A 26,900-nucleotide genomic window follows, 5' to 3' on the forward strand; every position below is an offset into this window, starting at 1 on the left:
AGTGAAGCGAGAAAATAGAATCACTCCCCAGGCCTTCGCCTCAAGGAATTATGGGAGAAAAGATGTATTGCAGCCTCCATGTAACTCTCCGTGAGGACAGCCTGGGGAAAATCTAAGTCTGTGTGAGACTGCTGTTTCCTCTGCGTGTCTAACAATGCATTATAAGTACCTAGCCCATAGCAGATGATAATTAAAATTTCTGGAATGAATGACAGAATAAACAAATGCCTACAGGCTAGAACTAACAGCAAAGACCTCTAGAGACACCTGTTCCTTCCTGTTATGTCTATGAATGGAGGAGAGGAGGTCTTGCTGATGTTGGGTATAATGAGAAAGGGTTAGAATTTGGGAAGCCCCAAGAGTCTTTGTGTGTTATGAGGGGATGATGGCTGTGAACCGAAGAGGGAGGGGACAGGAGGAGCAGCTGAGGGACACAGATCCCGACTCTTTACTCTTCCACAGTAATTCACATAGAGCTCTGTCTACACCACAAGCTTAACAAATGTCAGTTGGATTTAATAAATATTTTACATGGCTAATTAATAATTTATCAATTTAAACTTTTTCAGAATTGTGCAGACAGCACTCTGTTGCTGAGTTCTAGCACCTCGCTTCTACATCTGGAAAGATGAACATGATAAACTATCCCCTCATTTGATATTAATAACTTTCATATCAGTTATTTACGGTGACTGCTTGTCTTCTGTCTATCATCATTTTGCTTAAGTGCACGCATTTAACATCCTCACCCGTGCCTGGTAAATAATTTCTAGAAATGCTTCCATATATTTATTTCTGCATGAAACTTCCAAACTGTCTACATCCTTTAGATATGAACCTGCCTTGACATAAGGCAATTATGCTACTTGGGGATAGGGGTGAGTTGAATCACATTGTAGTAATAGCACTTAGTAATGAGGCCCAGCCATGTAATTAAAATAGATTACTATTTTCTAACAATCCTTCTGTCAACTGCAGAATTTTTTCACCTATAAACAGTTCATCTTATTACATAATTTCTGGTATTTATAGTAATTATACATATATATAATTCTCTTGTACAGCATTTAAGTTCTGACTTCTAGAAAGATGTATTATTCACATTAAACCATGGAAATAAAATGTTCTGTTCATGCCTTGGCACTAAGTGTTTATATATATGTATGTATAAACCTCCCCTAGACATATATGATGTTCATATGTATGCATATATATATGTGATATTTTGATTTCATATTTCTAAAAGGAATTTGTGGTTTTATTTTTATCTTTCCTTTTGCATCTTTCTAGATAATTTGTTTCTTAAAATGCCACTTGAAATAGTAAAAAGAGTTGCAAAGTTGGTCATTAAAATGAAATTGTAAATGTACTATATATCAGTAATAAGTCTGCTTTCTTAAAATCTGATGATCAGGAATCTATATCAAGTCTACCCACCAAGAGAGTCACACACAGAAAACCTTCATAAATATTTTCTGAACATATGAAGTTATGATTACTATATATCATATATCATTTGTAATAAAGTAATGGACTCATTATGACATTTCTATACAAGACAATTAAATTTGTATTTACCTACCCATCACCCTCTTTTTGCATTTATATATTTATGCATTAATTTATATATGTAATAATAACAATTAAAGAAAAAGAGGCCATGAAAGGGGTTGAGTCTGGGGTATGGGAGAAGTTGGAGGAAAGAGAGTGATGTGAATGATGTAATTATGTTTTATTATTTAATACTGCAAAAGAGCAAAAATAATTTGGCAGAGAATAAGAAGAAATTATAGACATGAGCCATCATGCCTAACTTGAGAATTAGATCAAAATCAATTTTCTCTATATTGTAGTATACTTGTCACTTTTTTTTTTTTTTTTTTTTTTGGTTTTTCGAGACAGGGTTTCTCTGTAGTTTTGGTGCCTGTCCTGGAACTAGCTCTTGTAGACCAGGTTGGCCTCGAACTCCCAGAGATCCACCTGACTCTGCCTCCCGAGTGCTGGGATTAAAGGCGTGCGCCACCACTGCCCGGCGCCACTTTTATTTATTAACAAATATATCAATATCTGAGAAAATGTGGCGTATTTTTTTGTTGTTTTGTTTTTCAAGACAGGGTTCCTCTTTAGCTTTGTGAATTGTCCTGGAACTTACTCTGTAAACTAGGTTGGACTCGAATGCACAGAGATCTTCCTGCCTCTGCCTACCTGGTGCTGGAATTAAAAGCGTGTACCACTACTGCCCAGAGGAAATGTGCTCTTATTTAATCAAACATTTATATACAATATATAAAAGGCTTGTTTTTGGATTTTATTACCTCTTATCTATGCTCATTGTTGCATCAGCATTACATCCTCGGATTAATGGCTTTTTACTTAAATTTTTTCTCATAGCCTATATTTTGATCATATTCTTCCTCTCCCCCAACTCCTTCTATATCCTCACCATCTCCTTACCCACCCAACTTCAGGTTCTGTCTTCTCTCTCTCTCTCTCTCTCTCTCTCTCTCTCTCTCTCTCTCAACATAAATAAATCAAAATACAAAAATTAAATCAAACAAATCAAAACCAATCAACCAAACAAAAACCAGCAAAAAATAGCAAACCACACCAAACAAAAGTAAGAAGCATGTGCACACACACATACAGAGAGAGAGAGAGAGAGAGAGAGAGAGAGAGAGAGAGAGAGAGAGAGAAACACACACACAAAAGCCTAGAACCTATTTTATCTTGACCACTCCTGAGCCTGATGCCTTCCCCGAAGAAAGACTGATATACCCAGTGACTCACCAATGGAGAAATTGGTTTTTCACTTTCCTAATAGGTATAAATTACAAATAGCTTCATGGTCAAGGGTGGGACTTTGTCCCTTCTCAGCGCTGGGATTTCCCCTGGTTTAAACCAGTGCAGGTCTTGAGCCTGCTGTCACAGTCTCTGAGGTCCTGAAGATCGGCCCTGCTGTGTCTGGAAGTCACTGTTCCTTTGGAATCATCCACTGCCTCTGGCTTTTACAATTATTCTGCCTGCCCTTCTCCATAGGTCCCTGAGCCTCGAGGGGGGGTATAAAGATGTCCCATTTAAGACTGATCGCTCCAGAGTCTGCCACTCTCTGCACATTGTTCAGTCGTGGGTCTCTGTTAATCACCATCCACTTAAGGAAGAAGCTTCTCTGATGAGGACTGAGCAAGTAGGACTGCCCTCTAAACAAAGTATTTTATATTCTGATTTCCTTAACTGGGTTCTGACTGATAAGAAAAAGCATATAATTTACCACTTCTCCAAGGAGAACAAGATCTATTTTTTTTCTATTTAAAGCAAATCATTAATTCACAATATTAGAAACTATGGAAATTACCATTGGCATATTAAAATCTTTGAACAGATTAAAAAGTACTTGCACAAATCAAACATTTCTTAAGTATATTCTATCTCAGGTCAGTGTATAAATGCAGCAAGGAAAAGCTCAATTTTGAGAATGATCAGAAGAGCATATAGGATGAGGGCAAACAGTTCTGACCAAAGCTGCCCACCCCGTTGTCACAGGGAAAATGTTAGAAATGCTGTGAAGTGAAGTGATGTGTGTTATATGATATACATGTATGCATGTATGTGTACATATAGCACTATTCTTAGTTATATAAGACAGCAATGTGCTGTCTGAAAAGTAGACCAAATGTTACTATCACTAGGTTCCTTTCAATTCTTTCTTCTAGGCGAGTGTAATCTCTCTGACTGTTCCCCGTAGACAATCATTAATGCACTGCAGACTCAGGTGAAAGTTAGAATGAGCACCAAGATGATGGTGTTTCCAAAGAAAACATCATTTTACACCCTTGCCAGAGATAGTCTGAATGGGAAAAGTCTCTCTCTTCAGCTCTAAAAATTCAAGATCATTCACTCATTCATTCACTAAACATTTATGGAGGTATCTGCTATGATCCGGCCAACTTTCTATGTGTTGGGAATTGAATACTGAATACAACTCACAACCTTTTGCCCTCATGAACTTACATTACAGTGGGAGAGGGAGTGGAAGGAAGCAAATACTGGACCTCCAGAGCACACGAGCGCTGTGGAGACCAGGAAAGCACCAACGATGAGAAAAAGCTGGGGTGGGCCAAGAGGTTGGGAAAGCAGCATTCAAAATTGGTGTTTTAAGGAAATAGTGAGATTAAGGGAAAGCTTTAAAGAGTAAACAAGCCCTTAAGGGACCTGGAAGGAATGGAAATCAACAAGTAAAAGGCCTTATAATTTGGTACTATTCTTGCTGCTGTAATGGGATTTAGCAGAAACAACCTAAAAAAGAGAATTATCTTGTCACACAGCATCAGAGGGAGCTGGTTGGTTGTGATGGGGAAAGAAAGTGTGGCGGTACAAGTGGCTCCATCCACATGGCAGTATGAGCGCTTGGTGGTGGACCGTCACACAGCATGGACGAGAAGGCAAAGAATTCAGGCTGGAACTAGAATTCGCTACCAACTTCAAAGGTACACCCCCAGTTACCCACTTCCTCTAGCCAGGCCCTGCTTTCTAAAACCTGAACTGAGGGTGGTAGGGGTGGTGGTTAAGATTTGCACACTCGCTGTGTCTGAGAACAGCCTGCCCTGAGGAACAGCCACATGGGGACAGAGAATGTTATGCTGTGGTCAGCAGCAGGAAAGGATGCTTGTGAGGAGTCTGGGAGGCACAGCCAAGGAGAGAGACCTCCGCCACAGCCTCAGCACAAAGCCTGTGACAGGCAAGCATTTAAGTCTCGTGATAGGTAGCACTGAAAGCCTTCCTCGTGCAAAGCCATTATTCTTAGATATATAGAGTCTATTTCTTCAACTTGTGGGGTTAGTCCAAAAGGCCTCTTCAGTTGCAAAGCTAACTACAATAAAGGTTCTCCTAAAAGACTCTGAGTAGTCACCTGGTTGTTCTGGGACAGTCATAGACTATCTATCCTGAGGAGAAAAGGAACAAGGTCCTAATCTCATTTCCATATGGAGTTCTCTTTAGCTTCAGAGATGTGCTGGGTTAAAGAGGAACCAAGGCTCATCTAAAGGCCACCACGGGCGCCAGGAAAGGGGATGTTGGCAAGAGAATGCTTTGAAGATAGAGATGGCCAGATTCTGCATGGGGACAGCACCAGCAGGGGTTAAAGAGGGCCAGATGTGTGAGTGGTGACGTCCGCGCTGCTGCTTTTAAGCCTCTACCAGGTTGTCATGGGCTTTTCTGGATGCTACATGGTTGTAACACAGCAGGGAACCAGGGAACAGGTACTGACGACTCTCACTGGGAAAGCCATGCCAGTCCTTTCTGACTGTAGAGTTTCCAGATGTTCCGAGAAAGGAAGGCTCGCCAGATCCTGGTCCAGAGCTACTGCCCTCAATATCACAGGGTGCCCTAGTCTTGTGGTCTCTTCTCATCTTTCCCACCTGAGAGCAACTGCTGTATTACCCTGAGGGTCTCCTCTACAGTGGAGGCCTATCTTTCTCCTGAACTCTGATGAACCTTGTTCCCAGGCATCTCCTCTCCCTCCAGCCTCCTTTACACTGGGCTTTGTGTTGGGCTTTCCAGACCTTTACACTCTTTATATGGAAAGTTAAGCACATGAAATCTTTAGTGTTGGGCTATGCTTTGATCTAATTGCTCTGCTCCTTTTATTATCTCCATGGAAGATTTCCTAAATTTCTCTTTGAGATCAATGCAATAAAGAAAGACATAGAGATCAAAAGAAAGAAAATGTCATCTATGCTTTCCTAAAAACTATTGGTTTAATTGTGTCTGATGAAAGATCAAGTGACTACAAAACTATTTTTTTTTTTTGTGTGTGTGTGTGTGTGTGTAATAAGGGTTGCTGCCACTTTCCCCTCAAGTGGAGTGAGGCTGCTGAGCTAATAATGACAAGGTTCCACTTTGGTCAGTGTGTCTGAGGAATAAACACAAAACAGAAACTGGTATCTTTTTTGAGCCTGAAAACTGGGACAGTGTTTCTTGTCAGTTGGCATTTCTTTGTGGGCAGGAGAGGCTATGTGGAAAATTGAAGGCTGGGCACAAAAGGACAGGACCACTTTAATAAGCATCTTGCTTTTATCCCCTTTCGGTTATTACAACAGTTCCCGACCGAGACAGGGTAACTTGTAGAGGAGAGATGTCTGTTTGGTCTCATAGCCTAGAGGCAGGGAAGGGCAAGATTAGGAGATGCATCTGGCAAGTGTTTCATTCTACTTCATAGCATGGCGGGAGTTGGGAAGGGAGACAGCTTGGGTGTGTGAGAGAACAGAGGACTGCACTTCTGCAGTAGAGAATCCATTCCTGAATGAAGGCAGGAACCCATTTGTGAGTGCTCCACCCCTATGACCTAAACACCTCTCTGCAGGCCCCACCCTCTGGCACTCCCACATTAAGAAGCTAAGGCTCAGTTGAGAGACACATTTTCACAACATAGTTTATTTAGAGGCAGATTAGAGGGATTCAACCCATCTCAAGGGTATGTGCGTAGAGACTAAGCACTGTTAAATACTACTAAGAGTGATCATTTCTTAGGTTTTTAGTGTGAAGTACCCTCTAATTTTTCCTGTTTAGGGATGTGTAAACCAACTAGTTAAGAATAGGCCATTCCTTCCCTTACTGACAGCTGACAGGTTCTTTTCCTTTATGCTTGGTTGCCTTGAGTGAGAAGTTGTCAGGTTAAGCAGCCCCTGTTTTTGTTCCTGAGGAAGCCTGTTTTTATTTTTTTCCAACATTCATGAGCACTCTGAGGAAACATCACTCTAGCTTCAAGGGCCTCTCAAACCACAGTTGCTGCCCAAAGTACAACTCCTGCTCCAGGAAGCCTTCCTCCAGGCTTGAGTGCTCATTTGGAAGACTCCAGTGACACTGCTCATCTTGTCATTGGTCTCCCCTGAGAAGAGGGGAATAGCAAATCCCTGGTGAATCAGCAAAAAGCCTGTGATTGGTGAGATGCAAGGCTGATGGCTGGTAAGTACTGGAAGGCTGCTGATAGGTGGCACTGACGGACTTTCGAGTGCAAGGCTGTGATTTCTAGCTATAGAGAGTCATTTCTAGGACTTGTGGGGTTAGTCCAAGAGGCATCTCCAATACACCCTGTCAGCATGCAGCAACGACAAGTACAATGGAGGTTCTCCTAAATCGCTTTTTATTTACTTGCAATCTTCATCATGGACAGCATGAGATGAGATGATTGTATAAAAAAGACAACTCCCAGGGCTTTTAGTCCTACAGCCATCTAGCAGCAGCACAAAGAGCCTCTGACAGCGGGCAAGGATTCAAAGCTAGGGGTGTTAATACTCAAACCTTGGGAGCTTTAGCACAAGGTTGTGGGCTGGGCTGTTAACACTCAAAGTGCAAAGTAATAGCTTTTGCCATAAATACCTACATGTATGTGCCTTTGGCTTTGAATACCTACATGTATGTGCCTTTGGCTTTGAAAGCTTAGAGAAGTGAGCCTTGAGTCTTCAGGGTCTCTAACTATATAGGACAATGATTTTAAAAGTCTAGAGCTTGCTCTGTCCTGAGCACCTAGACAGATGTCAGGTTTCTTTTTTTTTTTTTTTTTTTTTTTCGAGACAGGGTTTCTCTGTGGCTTTTGAGCCTGTCCTGGAACTAGCTCTGTAGACCAGGCTGGTCTCGAACTCACAGAGATCCGCCTGCCTCTGCCTCCCGAGTGCTGGGATTAAAGGCGTGCGCCACCATCGCCCGGCCCAGATGTCAGGTTTCTAAAGACCATAACCATAAGCCTCAATTTCTCAGAGCCTCGTGATGCCTATTTCTGGGTTTGTGAGTCCAGGCTGTTAGACTCGGGGCTACCAACACTAAGGGAGCTGTGCTTTGTCTATGCATGTTTTCTATCTGGAGCAAAATCATCCGCAAGTAACTACTGATGACAATCTGATGTGTCCAAATGATAAATAGATACAATATTCTTTTAATGGTGAAAGTGTTGGCCAGAAAGGGATTACAGAGAAAAGATAAAGTTCAGTTAATTGAACTGAGGCAATCAAATGAGCAAATTCGAGAGACCTAACATTGAGAACCTGTGAAGCCTTGGTAGGAAAAAAAAAAAACAGGAAGGTTAGGAGGTGGATGGAGGAAGAGAGATAGGCAGAACAATGGAATATTTTCTAGGAGCTTATAAACTGGGGGTTAATGAGGAAAGTCAGAACCACATGACTCTGATGCCACTTCTGGTTGCCAGGAAACTGGATTTTATGGTGATAAAAGGGACATGCACAACTAACAAACAAGGATATATCCTGAGTTGTTTTGTGAGCATTACCTTTGGAAAATATCTCAAAGTGTTTGAGGGGCCTTTGAGCCACAGACAAGAACAATGTCCTGAAATTAGTCCTCTGTCCATCCAAATGGCAGCTCAGTACACATGACCTACTGCCTCTACTTACAGTGGTGCCATTCATGCTAGATAATAATGTGGGCAAGTAACCAGCCTGGTACCCCAGCATACTCCAGTCTCACCCAGAAAACAACTGTAAGAATCAGAGACTCTTAAAGTAAACAGCAAGTACCTATTTCTTAATTTTTATAGCTTCTTGTTTCTTATAAGATATTTCAAGTTTCACCTTTTCATCCACATTTAATTAGCATCAGTGTCTGAAGGAGACATTATCAGGAGTGCATAGTCTATGGTACCAGAATATCTGAAGTACTTGGAGCTTATCACATAACTACCCACCTCACACCAGGTGGTAGTCAGCAACAGCTGTTGGATTTAAACAGGAAGTGAACAGATATCCTAGTTCCCATTGCTTCTCAGGTAAAAATGTCCCGATACATGTGTTTTCTACAATATCCTCTAATTTCCTTACCAGGGTGGTTGGACTAATACAGAGCTATGTTTTGGTTCCTTCCCTTCTTTACTTCCTGACCATCATCCTTTTACTTTAAAAAACAGCCAACCACTATATTTAAATATCTAATATTCAGTTCTTAAGGAAGTCAGATTTTAAGATGTGTTTAAAAGTGTGAAACTATGGCTTGTAATTTAGTAGCTACAATAGCCATGGAACTTTGATAGCCACCTCCAGGCAGAAAAGCAACAAGCTGGCATGGCCAGATTCAAACACTCACTGGGTTTCTACAGTATCTTACTGATGTTCTGAGTGTCTGGGTTATCTCTGTATTGGATATTTATTTGAAGTAAATCAACATTCTTCAAACCACAATGGAACCATCTTTGATGTGGGATTCCCCTCTGTATGCTGTGTATACAATTGGTTAATTAATAAAGAAAACTGCCTTGACCTGTTGATAGGGCACAACTTAGGTAGGCAGGGAATACTAAGTGGAATGCTGGGAAAAAGGAGGTGGAGTCAGAGAGAAGCCATGTAGCCCCACCAGAGACAGACGCTGGGACTTTAGCTGGTAAGCCACAGCCACGTGACAATACACAGATTAATAGAAATGGGTTAACTTAATATGTAAGAGTTAGCCAATAAGAAGCTAGAGCTAATGGGTCAAGGAGTGATTTAATTAATACAGTTTCTGTGTGATTATTTCAGGGCTGAGCTGCCAGGCAGCCAGGAAACAAGCTAATGGCCTCCTTACAACACATATCCTGATAAACCCATTGGAAATTACCTCTGCATGCAGTTGAATATGCACTTAGTAACATGGTCTACTGGACATCCTAGGTTAGTAGTATAACATACTTCAGTGTCTTAGCCATTTGCCCTTATAACTAGGTGACTAATTGGGACCTGTTGTTATTGCACTGTAAGAAAAGATCATATCACATAAATCTAAGATACAACAAAATTTGAAGAATGGTTTGAACTGAACACATATCATTATGAAACATAAAAGAGTTGAGTCATCATAAAAGACCATGTTGTATGTGTGTGTTGTATGTAGGGGGGTATCTTTGTTCCTACATAATTCATCTAGAACAGATTTCCATTTGTAGGTGGTGTTTATATGAGACTCCCTTTCTTCATGTTCAAGACCCAATTTGAAGACCATCTTAAGATACAATGACAATTCACAAGACCACTGGAGGCATGGCTTCTTTATTGTCTTGATTTGACGTTGTAATCCTTCAGAATCACATTACAAAGTGGGAGGTTATATGAGAGGCCCCCTCATTGACTAAATCTGAAATCCAGCTGTTTTTCTGTGTAATAGCTGTAATGCCAAGTTTATCTTCAGCCTTTCCACTGTATCAGTGAACATAAATTGTTTATTCTACTCTTAGGAACTAAAGCTACTAAGATTTTAACTCTCCTCACTAATTATTTCTCATTATTTATTGGAAATTATCAGATGATGGAGCTCTGCTGACGTTTAAAGTTGTAAAATTATACAGAAAATGAATATACTGGAACAGAAACTATCTAGGAATGAAATTGAACATTCCCACTTTCAGGCTGTGGTATGAGAAAGAAGCATCCAATTTCCACTGTTCAAATACAGCCAGGGAGCAGACACATTTAGTGACATCAGGGATATCTCATAAGAGTGGCATAAGAAAAGTTAGGAGGGGGCCGGTTAATGGCAAGCAGCAGAGCAAGCAAGCAAACAAACAAAAGCCCTGCACACATGTCAGATGGGTGGAGGGTAAATGGTCACAGGAGATAGTAGTGTCAGTGATTGCAGACCTCAAGGAGATATTTCAGGGGAGGCCAGTTAGGGAAATGATCCCTTACTGGAGTTGGCTTCAAAGAGTGTGAGGAAAGCCACCAAATCAAGTGACAACAATGCTGGGGAGGATGTGGGGAAAAAAATGAACCTTTGTTCACTGCTTCAGTCATTACAGAAATCAGTATGCTGGTTTTTCAAAAGCTAAAAATGGAACTAACATGTGACCAATCTATATCACTTCTGGGCATATACCCAAAGGACTCTATGCCCCACTACAAAAATTCTTGCTTATCCACACTTAGCTATGCACAAGAGCTAAGAAATAGAACCAGCATAGCTGTCCATCAATGGATGAATGAATACTGAAAATGCTGTGTCATATACAATGGAATTTTGCTGAACTATACATAAAATTGAAATTTGAATGCCAACAGATGGAACTAAGAAAAAATAAAAGTACTCTGAGTGAGGTACCCAGACCCTGAACAACAAATGCCACATGTTCTCTATCCTATGCGAGTCCTAGCTTCCACTCTTTAGATCTGTGTGTTTAACTTGGAGCTCCTATCAAAAGCCAGGAAAACAGAAAGGGGTTACTGGGTGGTGAATGCTTTAAGAAAGTAGTTAGGCAGATGAGGGCAGAATACGGGAGATATAAGGAATTAATTGGGTTTGGGGGTTTGGGAACAATAGGAGGAAAAGGGGTCATATGAAATCAAAATGAAGAACATATGAAAAAAGTCATAGGGAAACCTACTATCTGCAAGCCAATTATAAATATAAACTAAAACGTAAGAACTAGATGAGCTCTCTTGCTTGACTGGATAGCACTACTCCTAGAAGTCATGGATTATTAAATAAAAACCCACAAGAACAGCTATGTTGTTTTTATGAGTTTTTCTTTTTGGTTAAAGAGGCCCTTAAAACTGCATGTTCTTGTCATTCTTCTTGGTTGTCCACCAGAATGAAATGATAAGACACCACAGACCTTGGTTATAAGATATAGAGAAGTTATTGAAGAACTGAGCAAAAAAAACAAAACAAAAAACAAAACAAAACAAAAAACAAAAAAAAACCTGTCTCCTTTTGCATTAGCTTTCTTAATGCTGAAAGGTGCTATGTAGGTAGTAGGGAAGAAAAGGTATCAGCGGTCTTATCCAGCTGTGAGTCCTATGAACTACAAACCAACCCAGGCAAGATAGGTCCACTGCTACAATAGTGCCTCAACCATTAAGGCAGCAACCAACAGTTCTCTTAATGGAATTGAGGAATACTCTGCAGGAAGAAATTCATGCCTGGTGTTGTAATCCCAGGAAAACCTATGCCTGTGGATGTCATGAGCCCTAGGAGGGAATCGACTACCATCATTTAGCTAAATGTACGTGACATAAAACTACAATCGCTACTCTTAGCTTAATCAGAAAGCTGTCTCTTTACAGTGAATGGTCATAATACGGATACTCTTGGCTGCCCAGTGTACTGAGAAGGGACAATTGATTGCACAACCCTATAACAGGACATTTATGCCATCAAGTCTAGGCTCAGGAGTATCACAGGAGATGTGGCAAAAGTACTCAAGAACCAGAAGAAAGGGAGAAGGGCAGCAGGGTGCTATTTTCTAGGCATGCCACAGGCATTCAATTATGAATTCACAGTAGCTGCACCTCCATGCAGTGGCAATTCACAGTACTGGATCTGTCAACAGCCAGGGATGGATAGAGGCAAGGCTAATGGAGCAATACCCCTCCATGCTGTACTGTTTGGCCGTTAATGGATTCTGGTGAAAAGGGGAGCTATTAGCTTCAGACATACCCACACTGATGAGCCCACCAAGCTCCACAGAATAGTTCCATACCTGTCAACATAAGATGGACCTAGTTAAATCCAGTAGGTCACAAAACAAAATGAAAGAGAAATGAAAATTGGAAATGGACCTGCAGGGTGGAGGAGGTGTTGACAAGGTTGGGGTGGTTAGAGAGTAGCCAGAATGCACTGTATATAGTCACGGAGTTGTCAATTGATCCTCTAAGTTTATTTTGGTTGTTGTGATAAAATATGGAGACAAAAAGAAACATAAATGAGGAAGAGGTTTATTTGACTTGTAATACAATTTATTGCCTATAATTTCGGGGAAGTTAAGGCAGTAATGCAGGCAGATAGTCACATGGCAGTCACAGTCAAGAACTAAGACAGAATATAGTTTTACTCTTCTGATTGCTCTCAACTAGCTTTCTCCTTCCTCATGTTGTTCGGTTGCCTAGGGAATGATGCTGTCCACAGTAGATTGGTCCATCCTACATCAGTTAACAGCCCCCTATAGACATGCTCACAGACCAACCTCATTTAGCTAATTCCTCAATAACGCTCTTTTTCCAGGTGATTTTAAGTTGTATGAGGTTGAACCATCTCAGAGAACAAATTTAGTTAATGAAAATAGAACATATAAATAAAAGATGTCCATTTTAAGAGTCCTATAATAAATCAGACCAGGGCAATAGATACAGGGGAGGGTGTTTTTCATTTTCTATTTTTGTTTTTTTATAAATAAGGTATTTCCAGGATGTTTTTAGTATAAGATCCAGATAAACAAACTTCACTGAAATAGTACAGAGAAATAGAATTGCCAAAGGGGAATGAAATCATTCTTTGAAACTTGAGTGGAAATAGGATCTAAGCCTCCTGGGAGAAAAGAGGTGGGAAAGACCACAGGTTTATACAACCAGAAAAAGGAAGGGCAAAAGAGGGACTAGAAAGGTTGAAATAGGTGGTGATAACCTTTCAATGCTTCCATTTTCTCAGGGATGGAGGTTTCAGGAATGAGTTCAAAATAGAAATAAAAGAATAGCACTCTGAATGCAATAGACAAGCCTTGAGGTGACCGGTGAGCACTCCAGGCCCACACAACAATCAGAGAATAAGAGTGAGTCTATGTCGGCTATACCACTTGCTTATGTGAGTAGAAAAACGTGTGTCTGAGTAATACGGAGGAAGGTAGTCTGGGTTTTATGCAATTATAGTCTGTTTTGTTGGCCTTAATATGTGACCTTCATCTCCTGTGTTTGGTGTAAGCAGAGACAGACAACATGTTCACCAACCAAAATGGAAATGCATTTTGCTTATCAGTTCTAACAGCAACTTCCTTAATCTCAGTTAATTATTCTGAAAGGCATCCCAAAGGAAATCATGAAGCATGGAACACTCCTATAATTTGTCAACTGAAATATAGATGGGAGTTTAACTAATGAATCAGTTTAACCTGATTGAAGTGAGCAAGGCCTCTCAGTGCATGCAAAATTTCAGTTGAATCTTGTTAAGCTGGCCTGTGGTGAGATGGCAAGCCCAACATCCCCAGGCAAATGTTGAAAAGACCATCATATACAGACTACTGAGTCTAATGACACATCTGTAAAATGGGCTGAACAGTGAACATACGCTCTGGGAAACTGTGAAGAATAGCCTAGCTCAGAATAGCGACTAAGATTATAGATCCGGAAAAGTTACACACGTGCAGCAGCTGTGCAGAGCAGACCGGTGAACGACGAAACCTTCTGAGGGACAGAAGTGTCACAAAGGAGAAGGACGTTATTGTGTTTCAGGTTTTAATAATGTAAATACATCTATTCATCCCACCTACAATCTATGAACAGCGCATTCTCAGAAACTGCCATGGCTTGGATGTGGTTTATCCCTATCAAAGTTTATTGCCCAATGTAATCATACCAAAAATGGGAGGCCTTTAAGAGGTGACTGAGGCAGGGCCCCTTTGTGAAGGGATCATGCAAGTCTGTTTAAATGGGCAAGCTTGGGGCCTCTGCACTTTTTTACTGATTCTCTTAACACATGGTACTCTGCCCATCGCTCTTTGTCTCCAATCCCATGAACGTTCCACACAACTTCATGTGTCATGTTCCCATCTAGCCAGGGGATCCTTGTCAGATTCTTGCACTATTTGTTCTTCTAGAACTAGAGTTATGAGTCAAATAAGCTTGCTTTCTTCGTAACTTACTCAAACCAGGCCATTCTGTTATAGGCCACAGGGAGTGGGCTAAGATAATCTTTACAAAGCAATATTAACTGAAATTATAGTATAATGTTAATACATAGTAATAAGCAATATTAATCAAAATTATGTATGTCTAAATACAAATAATATTATGTTCCAGACACTGTTCTGGGTGCTTTGTTTTGTATCAGTTTATAACATGCTTACAAAAACTTCTTGAGGCCTGAACTATTACAATCACTTTATAAATGAGGCATCGGAGGCACAGAGGAATTAGTAATTTTCTAGGGGTCACAAAGATGCTGAGTAAAACTAACAAGATTTGACTTGGGTGCTCTAGCTCCAGAGGCTATGCTTTTAATCATTGCATTCCATCATGTCTGATGGATGGCAACAGAAACCACAGTGGGCTTCTTTTGGAGGCAGAATCTGATAGGCTTATTTTAAATACAATCTGAATAATATAAATGGGGAAAATGTGAAATATCTGGAGATAATTGATAATTAGGATGTTAATTACTTAGAATTTTTAAAAATTCAAATTCAGTTACTGTATTCACTCATTCAAATACACACACACACACATATATATATATACACACACATTTTTATCAGGCTTTATTTTAGGTCAGAGCAACAAGGCAATTTGGAAAAGGCAAAACCATGTGTTCTCTAGAGGCTTATATTCCTGTCAGGGAGAAACCAACAGAGAAGGAAACTACCAGGCAATAAATGCTATAAGGAAAAAGTCAGCAGAATGAGAAGCATTCTTTAGAATGCAGGTGGGTGCTCACTGCGGCAGCACATATACTAAAATTGGAATGATACAGAGAAGGTTAGCATGACCCCTGCACAGGGATGACATGCAAGTTTTTGAAGCGTTCCATATTTTTAGAAGACATTTCATATTAGTCACAGGAAAAAATCCATCAAGAGGAAATCTTAATACTGAATATATATACCCCAAATATGAGGGCACCCTCATATGTAAAAGAAACACTATGAAAACTTAAATCACACATTAAACCCCACACATTAATAGTGGGAGACTTCAAAACTCCCCTCCCACCACTAGACAGATCTGTCAGACAGAAAATTAACAGAGAAATAAGGGAACTAACAGATGTTATGATTCAAATAGACTTAACAGACATTTATAGAGCATTCCATCCAAACATATAAGAATATGCCTTCTTCTTAGCACCTCTGGAACCTTCTCAAAATTGATCACATACTAGGTAACAAAACAAACCTCTACAAGATACAAAAAATTGGAATAACCCCATGTATCTTATCAGATTATCATGGCTTAAAATTAAAATTCAACAGCAACACTAATTTCAGAAAGCCCACAGACACATGGAAATTAAACAATGCTCACCTGAATCATCAATAGGTCAAGGAAGAAATAATGGAAGAAATTAAAGACTTCCTAAAATTCAATGAAAATGACCACACAACATACCTATATTTATGGGATACAATGAAAGCAGTGTTAATAGGAAAGTTCATAGCACTAAATGCCTACATAAAGAATCTGGAAAAATCCCACACTAGTGAGTTAACAGAACACCTGAAAACTCTAGAACAAAAAGAAGCAAACTCACCCAGGAGGACTAGATGGCAGGAAATAGTCAAACTGAGAGCTAAAATCAACAAAATAGAAACAAAGAAAATAATACAAAGAATAAATGAGACAAAGAGTTGGTTCTTTGAGAAAATCAACAAAATAGACAAACCTTTATCCAAATTAACCAAAAGGCAGAGAGAGAATATCCAAATTAACAATAATCAGAAATGAAAAGAGGATATAACAACAGACATGGAGCAAATACAGAGGATCATCAGATCATATTTTGAAAACTTGTACTCCACAAAATTGTAAAACTTAAAGGAAATAGACAACTTCCTGGATAAATATCACTTACCAAACTTAGATCAAGACCAGGTAAGTAAATCAAATAGACCTATAACTGCTAAAGAAATAGAAACGATCATCAAAAGTCTCCCAACCAAGAAAAGTCCAGGGCCAGATGATTTCAGCATGGAATTCTATTAGATTTTTAAAGAAGACCTAATACCAATACTCTTCAAATTGTCCCACACAATAGAAACAGAAGGAACATTGCCAGCCCTAGAAAGACAAATATCATATGTAGTCACTCATAAGTAGCTTTCAGACATAAATCAAAGAAAAACAAGCCTACAAATCACAATCCTAGAGACTCTAGACAGCAAAGAGAATCCTAAAGGAGACATACATGGATCTGATCTACTTGGGAAGTAGGAAAAGACAGGGTCTCCTGAGTAAATTGTGAGAATGGAGATTATGGGAGATGGTAGAAGGGGAGGAGAAAGGAAGGGAAGGGAGGGGATGGAAGAAAATATATTGCTCAATTAAACAATTTTTTTTAAAAAAAAATGCAGGTGGGGGGCTGAGGAACCACCTCCTTGATCAGAGAACACTTGAGAAGAAACCTGAAGGACAGGGCACCTTATGAGAGTAGCTGCTTCCAGGAACGAAGAGCCAAGCTTCCAATGAGTTTAGCAACAGAAAATTTAGCCTTGGTCTATGTAACATGAACAGACTTAAACTGGTGGAATTTGCCTACTGTTCAGTACTCTGTACAGATCTGCGCATCTTTATGAATAAGAAAAGAGAAAAACATAATTTGGACATCATGAAAAAAATGCCAAAAGATGTGGTTACTACATAGCCAGGCCTAGTGGCTCATATCTGTATTGCAGCAACTCAGGAGGTGAGGCATAGGACTGTAAATTCAAAGCTATTTTAGGCTGCACAGAGTCCAAGGATAGACCAGGAAACTTAGTGAGAGCATGTCTCAGTGTAAAACAAATTGTAAAATAAAAGTTGAGGATGTGCGGTCAACAGTAAGACAGTTGCCTAGTATGTACCAAGCCCTGCATCCAATTCCTACTTACTGGAAAAATAGAAAGAAAAACATGTTTAGGACTCTTTTATCTCAATAAAAAGGGTTGTGTCTTTGGAAAATGAACACACATTTCCAAAAATCCACATGGTATGGTTTGCCATGCCTGGTCTAGTCCAGCAGGCCAGCTTTTCACATTATCTTTACAGATACACCACTGACAGACTTGTTGGACATCAACCATGATACTCTCTGATTTAGACGACCCAAGTAGTCTAAGACACAAAGACTGTGTTAAATGTCCTGGAAATCCTAGTTTGGCTTAGCATGATAACATTCTATGAATGAACTGAAATGCCATGTCTGATTGAATTGATTTTTATTCACTTTTAGGTGAGACAATACATTTTAATTTATTATGTAAACCTCTTTGAGTCAGAGTTTTCTGTTACCTGAGGCCAAAGACATCTTAATTGTACGGTTTTCTTTTATCAATGAATTTTATGTACTGTTTATATTTAAGGTTTGCATGACCTTACAGATACAGTAGATAATGAGAAGGTCAGCTCAGTAAACTTAGCATATCCATCACTCACAGCTACCCTTCATGCAAGAACAACTATAGCTTGTTTATAGAGTGTGGATCTCAAATGCAAATTTCCTAATGTTAATTCCTATGTTGTACATTATCTCTCCAGACTTGCTCATCCTACATTTATTCTACTTTGTCCTCAGACTTGCCTTCTTATTTCTATCATGCATTATCACCATAATTTTGTTTTGGTTTTCACTGTTTAGAATATGTAATTATTATTTTTTAAATTAACTTACAAAGCTACTAGGTTCCTACATTGGGTTTTCATGTTTTGTTTTGGTTGGTTCTCCCATCCCATCTCTCTGCCCTCACCCCTTTTCTTGGTATTCATTCGACATTATTCTCCCTTTTGTTTTGTTTTATTGCCTTTCCCAACCCCTCCCTTATTCTCTTAAAAGTTTTTTAATTTATCCAGCCATAGGCCCTTTCCAACTTTCCTGGCCTTTACCCATTTTGCCATCATCTTCACTATAATTTTGTTTTCTATCTCTGTACATTTGATTTTCAGAAACATTCCACCTTAAGGAATCTTGCGCATGTCCTTTCGGTGCCTGGCTTGTTCCACTTAGCATAATATTCTCCAGGCTAATACACCCTATGTATATATGTATGAATATATATAATACTATATATAATAGTTATCATATAGATTTACATGCACAAAAGCTTTTTTAAATGAGTTTACTCATGAATTTATGCTGAGGTTTGTTCTTATAATACATTTTAATATCTCAAGGGTTTTTCTCAGTAATCATAATACAGACCAGACTCATGCAACTTCCTCATAAGTCAACAAATCCAGACACATGGAATACCTCACTGGGTTCAATGACAGTATTTTAAATGTTTTACTCAGAAGCAGTATTATGAAAGTGTTAGTTTTCACTAACACTCACTTTAACCATAATATAAATGGACTTAATTTTATTCTTTAGAAAAAAATATTTTTGTCAATTTTATAGGCTCATGAATGAACAACTATTAATTTTAGACAAAAGGTGTTTATTCTCTGAGGTCTGATTTTAGTGACTCCTCTTTTATGGAGCAGTGGTACAAGATGGCTAATCTATACCTGGTTGCCGTCTCTCATGATCTTAGGAGATAATCCCTCAAAGAAAAACATTTTCTAAGTCTATTTCTGAAGATAGATTAGAACCAGTTCTACACGGTCTATGTGCACCATCTCACCTAGATTCTATTCTTAACCATGCTAAATATGCTACGGTTTTTACATTTTAACATGAAACACAAGGGCAACTATAAAAAGAAGAGAAACCCTACTCCTCAGGAGGTAAAGATAGAAAAATACTGAATTTAAGTCTCGTTCAGTTATGGAAGTAAGACTTACCCCCAAAACAACAACAAGACAAACTGCAACAGGCAAATGCAAACAGGAGGCTGTGTTCATTTAAAAGGCTCATAAGACAGACTACAAAGACAGTGATGGCACTGGGCTTTAATCCCAGCACTTGGGAGGTAGAGGCAGGTGGATCTCTGTAAGTTCAAGGCTAGCCTGGTCTACAAAGCAAATTTCAGGACAGCTAGAGCTGTTACATAGAGAAACCCTGTCTTGGAATACCCCACCCCAGCAAAGAATAGCAGTTACCATTTCATTGTTATCTTGTCAGTTATACTAGAAGTTTCCAAACAATTGGGGGTGGGTTGCTGCTCATGATGTCACACAAGTGTCTCTTTTGAGTATGGAGATAATCATGCTCTCTCTTAGATTTCCCTGCAGATGTTCTAGTTAATATAGGCACACTCCTTTAGTTTGTTGTGGCCACCAAGGACAACATAATCCTTACAGTAGTGTTTGTTATTTTATTGCCTGACAACAAATTTCACTTTCTATTTTTTGCCTCAGGAAAAAAAAACAAAATTGATTATCTATGGTCAATCTGTTGGAAAATTGACTATGGAAAAGGAAGGACTATTCAATCACTGTGGAAGCTTTACTGGCTAATCAAATTTATGTTCTTCCTAGCAGACACTCTCCTTCCCATTATCCCTTCCTTCTCTGGCAAAGGAAGCCCATTACTGGTTTATCTGTCCTTCTCCTGCAAACCTAAGGGGCACTGAAGAAGGTAACCTCACCTTAGCTCAAGGGATGAGGTCTAAGGAGAGATTAATCAAACTTGTCACCAGCCCATTGGCCAAAATGGTTTTATGTTTCAGGGTGAAGCTAATCAAGAAGACTAGACGAACTCTCCGTCTAGTTGGACTGTTTATTCTAGAGGGACTTTTGCTCTAAGGTGATGAGAGATTCTTCCCTTGTGTCTTTGAATTCTGCCCATTTTAAGTCAAGCAAGGTTGGGGCTGGGCGGGAAGTGTAACACCTGTTACTTCCTGTGCTCATCTGATAGGAGATGTTGCTTTGAAAATTGGCTGACATTTCAGAAAGTCCTTGGCTCTACCCACTTAGAGCCTCTCTACTTTGTCCTACCTCCTGTAAAAGACAAAATTGTTTCTCTATGGTTAAAATCAGTTTGTGAGGTGAGATTCTACAGAAGACAGCCGGAAACAGTTCGGCTCTCTCAGTAGCTTATAAGAAATCCAGATACTTCACGGGGACAAGCAAAAATTTTAGAGCATCCTTCCTTAATTTTTTTCAGAGTTCTCCCCTATGATAAGACTGTCATGGGATCAAGTTATGTTTCTGATGTTCCACCTCGAGATCAAAGGAAAATTACCTAAAATCTGAAAGCAAACAGAGCCAATCCTTCCAGTCTGCAGCAGTTATAAATGCCAGGGCTTTAATCTACTGGGGGAACACAGACTGGAACCTTAGCTTCGGTTTCCACTCAACATTCAGTGACCCTTTTACAAACCATCTCCAGTCTTGAAAACCATCCTTGACTCTTCATCCCTGGGTAGTCATTGGCCTGTTGCTTGATTCCCATTTTCAGTAAAATTTCCAAACCCAACTGTCTAAACCTTCTCTCCCCCATGTTTCTAATTCTGGCAGGCTTCTCTGAGATGGCTCTCACCACCGTGGCCTCCATTTTGACATATCCAGTGAGCACACCGGTGTCTTCCTCAGACTCAGCTTCCTTCTTGAAAAGGTTTATCTTCTAGACGTCCCTGATATTTTGAACTTTCATGGGTCTTGCAATTCACCGATTACTCATCATAAAGCTGTAGGCTGATCTCAGAGTGCAGCTATATCCCCCTCTGCTGCCCATGAACTCGCTCCACCTGTGCTGACAGAAGCCTTTTTTTTTTTTCCCAGTACTCCCTTTCCTACCATTTCTACACTCATAATTTCTGGTTCCCTACCTCTGACCAGTTCTTTCTACTGAGCTCAAGGCATATACATGCAAACGCCTACCTAAGAATTCAGCTAGATGCCCCGTGGCATTTATTATTTAGAATCACTACATGAGACTATGACCAGCTTCCCTCAAATCCTTCAGAGCCCTCCCCAACTGATAGGACACTGGAATATGCCTGATAGTTAAAGCATCTTTGACTTTCCCCATCAAAATATATCCTCAATGTGGTGATTCATCACCTGTCTGGCAGCTCTCAATAGGGCTCCCTCACTACAGAGACTTCTCACTTCCTTATTTTCTCAGTCAAGTTTTTTCACCCTTGGGTTCTTTATCCATACAGAAGACAGAATTATCTCTTTAAAATGTTTGAGGAGCTGAAAGGATGGCTTAGCCATAAAGAGAGTATACTGCTCTTGCAAAGGACTTGATTTAGGTCCCCAGAATTCATGGTGGAAGGTTCACAATTACCTGAAACTCCAGATCCAGAGGATGTGACTCCTCCATATGACCACTTTGGGCTCTGCACACACACACACACACATACACACACACACACACACCATTTAAAAAATAAATCTTTTTTTTTAAAACATAGATTTTAATTCTTGCTGAATAGCTATCAGTGAATTTCCTTGATTCTTGGACTAATATCTCATATTACTTGCTATCGCCCAGGAAACTATGTGAAAGTTGCTTCTGCCAGCATTTCTGGCATCTTCTTTCTACTTCATTTATTCTGTTTCAATTCTTCTAGATTTTTCTTTTATGCAGTAGCCTCTCTTCCATCAGTTTCTTTTTTGCTTGCTATTCTTTCTACTTAGCACAATACCTTTACATAAATGGATCAAATACATCATTCAAGTCTCAGTTTAAATGTTGTCTTAGCCACTGTTCTATTGTTGCAAAGAGACAGCATGACCAAGGCAACTCATAAAAGAAAGCATTTAACTGGGAGCTTGCTTACAGTTTCTGAGGCTTAATCCAATATCATCATGGCAGGGAGCATGGCAGCACACAGGCAGATGTGGTACTGGAGAAGTAGCTGCAATCTACTTCCCGATCTCCAGGCCAAGAGAGACACTGCACCTGGTGTGGGTTTCTGAAACCTCAAATCCCACCCCCCAGTGGCACACTTCCTCCAACAAAGCCACATCTACTGCTAAGACCACACCTTCTAATCCCTTTAATCCTTTCTAACAGTTACACTGCCTGGTGACCAAGCATTCAAATAAATGAGCCTATGTGGGCTATTCCTATCCTAAACCACCACAAATGTCATGTTTTTATAGGTGCTTTTCTTGATCCTTCCATCTAAAGGGGTTCTTAATGTTATTGTATGTTTTATCTTCAGCATGGGGCCTAGCTCCTTCAACAACAACCTCTTCTGTTTAACTGTTTGTCGTTCCTTGATTCATTCAGCACGGGGAACAGAATCTGACTGCTGCTAGTATGTGCTCACCACACTGAATTGCTCCTCTACCTGGATTTATCCAGGGGCTGCCTCTCTGGCTTTTCTAACATATCCATATTAAGAAATTGTATTGAGAGGTGCCTCTGTCTGAGGTCACCCACGATCCTTTCCGATGTGCCTTCTGGCTCACTTTTCCTGTCCTCTCTGACATTTGTCCTCTGCTGCAGCCACACAGAATCACTTTCCAGTCACATATGTGCTTCACCTTCCCTGTCTCCTTGCCGTTTAGCTGTTCTGTTTCCCATGAATCACAGCCAACTGACCCTTCAAAATTGGTCACACACTTCTTCATCAAATTAGCCAGTAACTCCACTATTTCTAGCTCATGCCTTCTTAATTGTTTTCTTCTCAGACTGTGATTATATACTTATAATCATGTCTCCCAATTAGAATCATTAAAAATTCATATTCATATTCATCATTAAACTGGAAGCTGACACCAGGCAGGCATTCAATAAATGTAATGAACTGAACCACTACCATATGAAAATATAGAACATCAACTACTTTCCTTCAAATGAATAAAATTTAAGGAAAATAATGTGTTATATTATTAAAAAACTATAGTATCAGCATCACAGAATAGTACTTATATTGTAAGTTTTGTTCACATTCTCATTCTTAAAAATTATAAAAACTGGCTGGTGGTGGTGGTACACAACTTTAATCCCAGTACTGGGAGGCAGAGTCAGGCAGATCTCTGTTAGTTTGAGGCCAGCCTGGTCTTTGCTTTCCGACCTGAACAGAGATGAGAGTATTTCTGGTTTTCTCAGCTAAGGGTACCCTAAACAGAAGTCATCATTAGCCCCCAAAAGTCAACTCCCTCAAAACTCATCAAACTCAGACATGAAATTTGTCCAAATGCCATTTCCTACCTTGGGCATGCATATCAGCAAATGTCCTGTTGTTTGAGACCTTTTAGCTGAGCTCTTGTCAGGCTGGACCTCTGCAGAAAGGGCAAGCTGAAACGGCTGCAGGTGAGAGCACAGGGGGGCACAGAGAACAAAGGCATCTTCAAAGGGAAGTCCACCTCAAGGGACATTCTCACTGCCAATTCATCACACACTGTTACATTAATAAAGCTGTTCAGATGCACTAGAACATGCTATATAAGCCATTCCTGACATGTTGGATTTATGTAATATCTAAAGAGTATTTGGGTAGAAGAGTCACTTGTAGATAAAACATCAACTATTTCTATTTTAATGTCTCTCTGGGCTAACCCAAATGAATGCTCAGAATTAGAAAAAAATACTATTTCAAAATGATCAAATTATAGTTTCCATAAATGAACTCACTGACCACTCAGAATGGGCATTCGCTTGAACTTTATGACCATGATATGAACTTTGGAAGATTACAGTGCAGCAAATGCAGGTTTAAAGCATCCATATTCCTGAGATACATGAAGGTAACAGCCATCCCCACTGTAAAACATCCCTGTGGTATAAAACCACACACCTAACAAGCAGCACACTGGCTCAGTTTCTAGTTTTTCTAATTAGGTAATACTTTTTAAAAACTGGGACCACAGAGCTTAAGTCAAGACTTATCTCTTAAAAGAACAATATTCCACAGTTGTGCCTACCTTTCCTTTGACCATTACTCGAACATACGTGGGCTGCACATCAACCTCAATTAATGAGGTATCCATGTACCTTCAAAATTAAGCATATCAGATCTAGTAAACTGTTAAAAAAAACATTCATTACAAAGCAGTAAAACATGAAAGCATGCTTGCAAGACCATTTTAGATGAAGAAAGTTTTAAATGTCCACGCTAAACTGGTCCTAAAATACCAGCCTTAAATTCTGCCTAGTCCAGAGGAAACTCAACATATCAGCAATTTCATTTTTAGACATACAAGTACACTTGGCATTGATTGCCCCAGCTCAAAAATATCTGAGGTCTGAAATGCCAGAGGTTTTTAAAAAAAAAAAGGTTTGTCATATTCTTCCATGAATATTTTATTGAAGCCCCTAGGATGTCAGCAGCCTGTGGTGCTGATCCACCCCACTCCGGGCCACCAGCCACCAGCTCTGCTTTCTAGATGCTCTGTGCCCTACAGCTGTTCCACAGGTGCACAGGACCCACACCACTGGGTCCTAGAAGGTTCAAGCAGTTGAACAACAGTGCCTTCCAGGGAGAGCAGCCACCCAAGGCTGGGCTGCTCTTTTTTTTTTCCCCAGCTTTATTTTAAACCACACATTAAAATAGGTTTAGTCCAGTAACTATATCTTGAAAACTGATTGTGAATATAAGGAAACGGGGCAATGATTCACAATTAAGATGGGGGAGGGGCTCATCCAGGGGGGCTGTGGTGAGGATCAAAGGCCCAGGCTTTCGAGTCATACAGGTTTGGGAGGAATTCACTCCTCTGACTCCTGCTTCACGGCCTTGGACCACATTCCCGAGTTCTTCCTCTGTACAGCAAAGAGCACCCTGCCCTCTAAAAGTGCTCAGAAGGCACACAAGCAGTGTTCCTCAGACAGTTCATGCTAATAAAGTATTATGTCATCAACTCTTAAATGATAAGAATAAAAAATGGACAGAGTTCCTTCCCGTGCTTAGGATTTCCATGTGTTTACCTGTTCTTGCCTATAACGCCTTTGTTTGTTTCTTACCAGTTCTTTCTGGGGCAAACTACTTCTCATCTCCCTGTTTTCACTGCTCAGGCCAACAAGTTCCACTGGCCATCCCGCGCTGCCAACCACCAGCCTCACAGCCTGACATTCTGCTTCCCTGACCTCTCCCTTCTAACTTACTTTCCTACCTAGAGCCTTTCTCTCCATAGTTACTGGCTAGGGGTCTGACTGCTTAGTGCCCATGTCCTCTGCTGGGGGCACAGGATAAAGGGAGCCGTAGTCATGTGCAATGTGCTGGTGACAAGCCCTCATGCCTCTCACAGAGCAGGCATGCTGTGTTTTTAAAATAAATCCATGGTGAATAGGTTGAACTCCTCCATAAATAGTCTCATGTGCTGATAAACTCCAAAAATAACCTAAAAAGGAAAATAACCTGAAAAGGATGGAAAAGGTGGCAGCTATGAATATTTACCACCAAGACAACAACAATAATAAAAACAGAAATGGGGGCTGGAGCATATTGTAAGAACGTAGGATATGAAATCAGTATGAAAAGACAGAGTTTTCTTCAAAGGCAGGGAGGGCCAGGCAGCAATTGCGCAGAGATTGGAGAAGGTGGAGGGAAAGAGCGTGGTGTGAAAAAGAGGAAAGCATCTAGGATTAACCCCTTCAGCACAGCCAAAGGGAAAACACAGATGCCCAGAAACTGAAACATAAACAAGATGTAGTATACCTACACAATGGAATATTATGAAGCCAAAAAGAGAAATTCTAACACATGGCACAAATAGACAAACCACGAAGGCGTAAAGGTCATATATGGTATGGCTCCATCTATATAAGATTTATAAAATATACTCATTTAAGAACACTGAACTTACATTAGTAATTACCCTGAGGAGGAAGAAATGAAGACTGCTTGATAGATATGGGGTTGAGGTAGCAATCGCTAATGGCTAAACAGCACTGTGAATTTACCAAGTGCTACTGAACTATATATTCCAAAATGTTATGTAACGTGTGTTTTGCCACAATAATTAAAGCAAAGTTGGAAAAAAGACATAAATGATTATGTTCTGAGTTCTCCAATTATTGTTTACTGTGTCAAAAGTCAGTCTCTGAAAACACACCTTCTCTAGATCATTATAGAGTAACAGTCTCTCATACCTCCCACAGCTACTGCCAAACAAAATGAAACACAGAACATGTAAGAAGCCATTAACTAGCTAGGCAGTGATGCACACCTTTAATCCCAGGACTTGGGATGCAGAGGCAGGTGGATCTCAGTGAATTAGAGGACAGCCTGGTCTACAAAGTGAGTTCCAGGACATCTAGGACTGTTACATAGAGAAGTCCCATCTCAAAAAAAAACAATAAAAGGAGGAGGAGAACAAAGAAGAGTAGGAAGAGGAGGAGGAGAAGGAGGAAGAAGAGAAGAAAAAGGACGAGGAGGAGGAGGAAGAGGAGGAGGAAGGGAGCAAGGAAGG

The 26,900-nt window shown here is 40.0% G+C and overlaps 1 protein-coding gene and 1 non-coding gene across 2 annotated transcripts in view; one reads left to right on the forward strand and one right to left on the reverse strand.

Moving 5' to 3' along the window:
- Dnaaf11 (dynein axonemal assembly factor 11) overlaps nt 1-26,900 on the reverse strand; it is a 91,889-nt gene that overhangs the window by 24,307 nt on the left and 40,682 nt on the right. The window contains exons 9-10 of the mRNA XM_057792318.1: nt 24,417-24,486; nt 23,704-23,799 (exon numbers count right to left, since the gene is read on the reverse strand). Of these exons, the coding sequence (XP_057648301.1) occupies nt 23,704-23,799; nt 24,417-24,486 (166 nt within the window). The remainder of the gene's footprint in view (nt 1-23,703; nt 23,800-24,416; nt 24,487-26,900) is intronic.
- LOC130889241 (U6 spliceosomal RNA) lies at nt 15,386-15,492 on the forward strand. Its single transcript, XR_009058513.1, has one exon. It is a non-coding gene; the product is annotated as a U6 spliceosomal RNA (small nuclear RNA).

This window comes from Chionomys nivalis, chromosome 17, assembly GCF_950005125.1.
Source record: "Chionomys nivalis chromosome 17, mChiNiv1.1, whole genome shotgun sequence".
Classification (NCBI taxonomy): Eukaryota; Metazoa; Chordata; class Mammalia; order Rodentia; family Cricetidae; genus Chionomys; species Chionomys nivalis.